Below are 5,086 nucleotides of genomic sequence, written 5' to 3' on the forward strand. Positions count from 1 at the left end.
CCTCTAATAAGCTGGAGATATGTATGGTGGTGCGCTGCAGCAGCAGCTGCTGCAGCGAGGAGCAGCTGAAGAGCGGCAGCAGCAAACTGCATCGTTTTAAATGCAAACGCAGCAGCTGCGGCAGCACCAGCAGCTGTTGCTGCAGCAGCTGCTCCTGAACGCCTCTGCACTTGCTGCTGCTGAGAGACATATACGGATGCCTCTTTGCTGCCAGCAGCAAAGTAGCAGCTTCTTCTCTTTCATCTTGCTCCTCTTCTTCTTCTGCTGCTGCTGCTGCTGCTGCAGCTGCTACTGCTGATGCTACAGATGCAGCAGCTGTAGCCTCCGCTACTGTTGCTGTTGCTGCTGCTGCTGCTGCTTCGAGCTTCTCTGCTGCCTCTGGCACGTCCGACGCTGCTGCGCCTTCTGCTGCAGCTGCTGCAGCTGCTGCTGCTCTATTCGCTTCACCTTGTTGCTGCCTCCAGATCTCGCGCGCAGCCATTGCTGCTGCTGCAGCTGCAGCAGCAGCAGCAGGCCTCCCCCTATAGCGGTGCATATGCAGCAACCCCGTCATGGTGTTGGATAGATACAAAGACTTCAGCTCTCTGCCCCAGCCCTGCTGCTGCTGCTGCTGCTGCTGCTGCTGCTGCTGGTTGGGGGAGGAGGGCGCAAGGCTGCCTATGAAGTTCAGCAGCTGCTGCACTTCGTCTGGGTGACAGATAAAAGCTGCTAAGACGGCGGGTCGTGCTGCAGCAGCAGCAGCAAAGCAGCGAATAGCTCCTCCTTCGATACCTTCTGCTGCTGCTGCACCAGCTGCTGCTGCTGCTGCTGCTGTTCCAGGTGCTGCATTTCTAGTGGAACGCATGGACAGCGCAGAAAACTTCGCCTGCAGCTGCAACTGCTGCTGCTGCTGCTGTTGCTGCTGCTGCTCCTCCTCCTCCTGCTGCTGCTGCTGCTGCTGCTCCTCCTCCTGCTGCTGCTGCTGCTGCTGCTGGTAGGTGTCGCTGTCTCCGCTCCGCAGCTGTCCCCGCGCTAGCCTGTAGTGCCAGGACCACTGAGGTGTCTCTCCTTCATGCGGTGTTTGGTGCTGCTCTTTCTCGTCAGGCACTTGACTGAGGCTGACTCGCTGCGTGAGACCTCCTCCTGCTGCTGCTGCTGCACCTGCTGCTGCACCTGCTGCTGCTCCGCCAGCTGCACACGGGCACTGAGCCTCCGAAGACTGCATGCGGCTGTCCTGTAAGGAAGCCGCGCCACTGTGGCAGCTGCAACAGCAGCAGCTGCTGTTCCTGCTGCTCTTGCTGCTCCTGCTGCTGCTACTGCTGCTGCTGCTGCTGCAGCAGCAGACTCCATCCTCTATGCTGGCTGTCAGCAGCCGAGACACACCGGAGCCTCTGTGCGGGTGATTCAAAACCAACACCTCAAGCGACTGCAGCAGCAGCCACTGCGTCACCTGCTGCTGCTGCTGCTGCTGCTGCTGCTGCAGTAGCTGCTGCTGTTGCTGCTCGAATGCGGGGGAGTGGGAGAGGAGCAGCACGATGCGGCGTTGCGCTGCAGCAAGTTTGCTGCAGCGCCAGTTCGTCAGCAGCAAATCGGGTGTCTGTGACAGCAGATCCAGCACGGGGCCCCCTAAAGACAAGAAGCGCAGCGAAGGCTGCGAGCGTATTAAAGCTTCGATAAGAGATAGAGCAGCAAGCAGCAACGGCTCTTCATCTGGTCTTTCTTCTTCTTCTTCGTCTGCTGCTGCTGCTGCTGCTGCTGCTGCTGCTGACCCTAGAAACTTGGGCTCGCTGATGTCCTCATCAACGCGCTGCGGCAGCAGCGGAGCAGCAACTTCGTCTGGGCTTTGCCGCAGCAGCAGCAGACGCGACTCAACCTGCAGCAGCTGCTTCAGTTCTTCTCGCTGCTGCTGCTGCTGAAGCTGCAGCTGCTGTTGCTGCTGCGGGTCTGCAGAAGCCAAATCATGCGCATCTAGAGCCTCTGTAGTTGCGGCAGGCCTTGCAACAGCAGCTGCTGCTGGTTCTGCTTCGCCTTTTGCTGCTGCTGCTGCTGCTGCTTCTTGCTGCTGCTGCTGCTGCTGCTTTCTTTGGGGCAGCGCAGCAAGCAGCTGCGCAATGCGTCGGTTTGCTGCAGCACAAAATGCCACCCATGTCTGCTGATCCTCAATATCTCCTGAAACCTCTAGACCCCAAAGGCAGCAGTCCTGCTGCTGCTGCTGCTGCTGCAGCAGCAGCAGCAGCAAAGCAGCACAGCAGCGCTGCAGCTGCGCCGCCCCTGCTTCGTCCCTTGGAGACAAAAACTTCCAAGCAGCAGCAGCAGCAGCAGCAGCAGCAGCGTCGTAAGAGACAGGCAAACGCAAAGGTAGAAGGCCAGCCCCCCCTCCATTTGCTGCTGTCTCCGTTGCTGCTATCTCTGCTGTTGGTGCTGCTGCGTCTACTGCTGCTGCTGGTGCTGCTGCTGCTGTATTCTCATTGTCTTCTGGTGTGTGTGTTGCTGCTGCTGCGTCTGCTTCAGGTGGCTGCCCTGCTGCTGCTTGCTGTTCATCGTGCTGTTTATCTTTATTTATATTTATTCTGTTCGTGCTGCTGTTTGCTTCCTTTCTAACAGAGCTGCTGAGAGAAGCAAACGTCAAAGCCCGCTTGGCTTTACCTAATAGCTGCTTCGCCCCCTGCAGCGCTCCTGCTGCTCCTGCTGCACCTGCTGCACTTGCTGAAGCCCATAGCTTCCCCTTGTTGTTGTTGCTGCTGCTGCTGCTGCTGCTGCTGCTGGTTGTTAAGGTTGCAGTCTTGCGGCGGAGGCTCCCAAGAAAGCTCTTCTTGCCGCTCGTGTTGCTGCTGTTGCTGTTGCTGATGCTGCTGCTGTTGCTGCACTGCCCAGCATCAGGAGAAGCAGGCCTTTGCTGCTGCACCCCACTGCCATCTGTCTCCTTTGTCTCTTCCTGTGCAGCAGCGTTTAGCTCCTGCTGCTGCTGCTCTTGCTGCTCTTGCTGCTGCTGCTGCTGCTGCTGCTGCTGCCGCTGCTCTTGCTCTTGCTGCGGCTGCTGCTGCTTGTCGAGGACAGCAAGGAGGTGCTTTCTGTTGCTGTAAGCTCTTTGCTGCTGTCTGCGGAGACATCGCAAAGCGCAGCGCCTTTCATGCCTCTCTGCGCTGCTGATAAACATAACAGGTAGCTCTATCCTCAGCCACAGCAATACCCTGCTGCTGCTGCTGCTGCTGCTGCTGCTGCCAGGACTGCTAGTGATCGTGCCGCTAGTGCTGCTCGTAGTGGGGCTGGTGCTACTTGGCTGCTGGTTCTGCTGTTGCTGCTGCAGCTGCTGCTGCAGCTGCAGCAGAGACAGCAACGCAGTGCGCATATGGGCCCTCGTCTCTGCAGCTGCCTCTTGCTCCTGCTGCTGCTGATGCTGCTCCTTACGCCGCTGCTGCGTGTGCTGCTGCTGCAGCTGTTGCTGCTCTTTCTCCTGCTGCTGCTTCTGCTGCTGCTGCTTCAACCTCAAAGTCTCATGCCCTGCAGCAAGGGCCCGCACCAGCTCCGCCACAGGTCCTGCTGCTGCTGCTGCTGCTGCTGCTTGTGTTGTTGCTGCTGCTGCTGGCAGCTGCAGCAGCCCCTGCTGCTGCATCGCCAGTAGATCAGCAAAGGCTGCACAACTCCAGGAGAAGCTGCAGCGTGAAGAGCCGAGGAAGCCTCCCAAGCGCTGCAGCAGCAGCTCCTGCTGCAGCGCAGAGACGTTCGCTGCCTGCTGCTGCTGCTGGTGCTGCTGGTGCTGCTGCTGCTGCTGCTGTTCTGGGCCACCGAAATCGGTACGCCTCCTTGCTATCTGCTGCTGCTGTTGCTGTTGCTGTTGCTGTTGCTGCTGCTGCTGCAGGGCCCCGTCTTGCCCAGGCCTTCCTTGCTGCTGCTGATCTTGCTGCAGCTGCTGCTCCCCCTGCTGCAGTTGCTTCCCATCTTGCTGCTGCTGCTGCTGATCTTGCTGCGGTTGATGCTGCTCCGGGTACAGCTGCTCCTCTTGCTGCAGCTTGTGCTCTTCTTGCTGCAGTTGCTGCTCTTGCTGCTGCAGCTGCTGCTCTTGTTGCTGCGGCTGGTGCTGCTCTTGCTGCAATTGCTGCAGTTGCTGCTGCTCTTGCTGCAGTTGCTGCTGCTCCTGCTGCAGCTGCTGCCCTTCTCGCTGGAGCTGCTGTTGATCAGGCTGCTCCACCTGCTGCTCTTCCCGCTGCGGTTGCTGCTCCTGTTGCTGCAGCTGCTGCGCTTCTTGCTGCGGAGCCTGGAAAGTCTGGTCTTGCCCCAGATTCTGCTGCTGCTGCTGCTGTTGCTGCTCTGCAGCAGCAGCTGCTGCCAGAGGTTCCTCCGCTTGCTCTGGCTGCTGCTGCTCTACGGGCTGCTGCTGCTGCTGCTGCTGCTGCAGTTCGGGCGGTTGCTGCAGCAGCTGCTGCTGCTGCTGTTCCTGTTGCTGCTGCAGCAGCTGCGGCTGTTGCTGCTGCTGCAGTTCGGGCTGCTGCTCCTCCTGCTCCAATACCGACGTCTCGCCCCAGCCAGCTACTTGCTGATGCTGTTGCTGCTGTTGCTGCTGCTGCTGTTGCTGCTGCTGCTGTTCTTGCTGCTGCTGCACTTGCTCAGGCTGCTTCGGCTGCTCAGTCTGTGGCTGCTGCTGCTGTTCAGCCTGCTGCTGCTGCGGCTGTTGCTGCAGCCCCTGCTCTGCCTGTTCCTGTTGCAGTTCGGGCTGCTGCGGCTGCTGCTGCAGCTGTTGCTCCTGCGGGTTTTGCTGCTGGAACGGCTGCTGCAGCGGCTGTTGCTGCTGCGGCTGTTGCTGCTGGAGCTCTTGCTGCTGCGGCTGTTGCTGCTGCGGCTGTTGCTGCGGGAGCTCTTGCTGCTGCGGCTGTTGCTCCTGGAACTGTTGCTGCAGCGGCTGTTGCTCCTGCGGCTGTTGCTGCTGCGGCTGTTGCTCCTGTGGCTGTTGCTGCTGCGGCTGCTGCTGCTGGAACTGTTGCTGCTGCGGCTGTTGCTGTTGCGGCTGCTGCTGCTGCAGGTCTTGCTGCTGGAACTCTGGCTGCTGCGGCTGTTGCTGCTGCGGCTGTTGCTGCTGGAGCTCTTGCTGCTGCGGCTGTTGCTGCTGCGG

At 59.9% G+C, this 5,086-nt stretch overlaps 1 protein-coding gene across 1 annotated transcript in view; it reads right to left on the reverse strand.

The window, feature by feature from the left end:
- The window catches only part of EAH_00029790 (hypothetical protein, conserved), a gene marked incomplete at both ends in the record, with an annotated part of 8,131 nt that extends 3,045 nt beyond the window's left edge, over nt 1-5,086 (reverse strand). The window contains one exon of the mRNA XM_013396217.1: nt 195-5,086. Coding sequence (XP_013251671.1) covers nt 195-5,086 — 4,892 coding nt within the window. The remainder of the gene's footprint in view (nt 1-194) is intronic.

The sequence above is a fragment of the Eimeria acervulina genome, genomic scaffold, assembly GCF_000499425.1.
Source record: "Eimeria acervulina Houghton genomic scaffold, Eah_scaff269, whole genome shotgun sequence".
NCBI classification, from domain to species: Eukaryota; Apicomplexa; class Conoidasida; order Eucoccidiorida; family Eimeriidae; genus Eimeria; species Eimeria acervulina.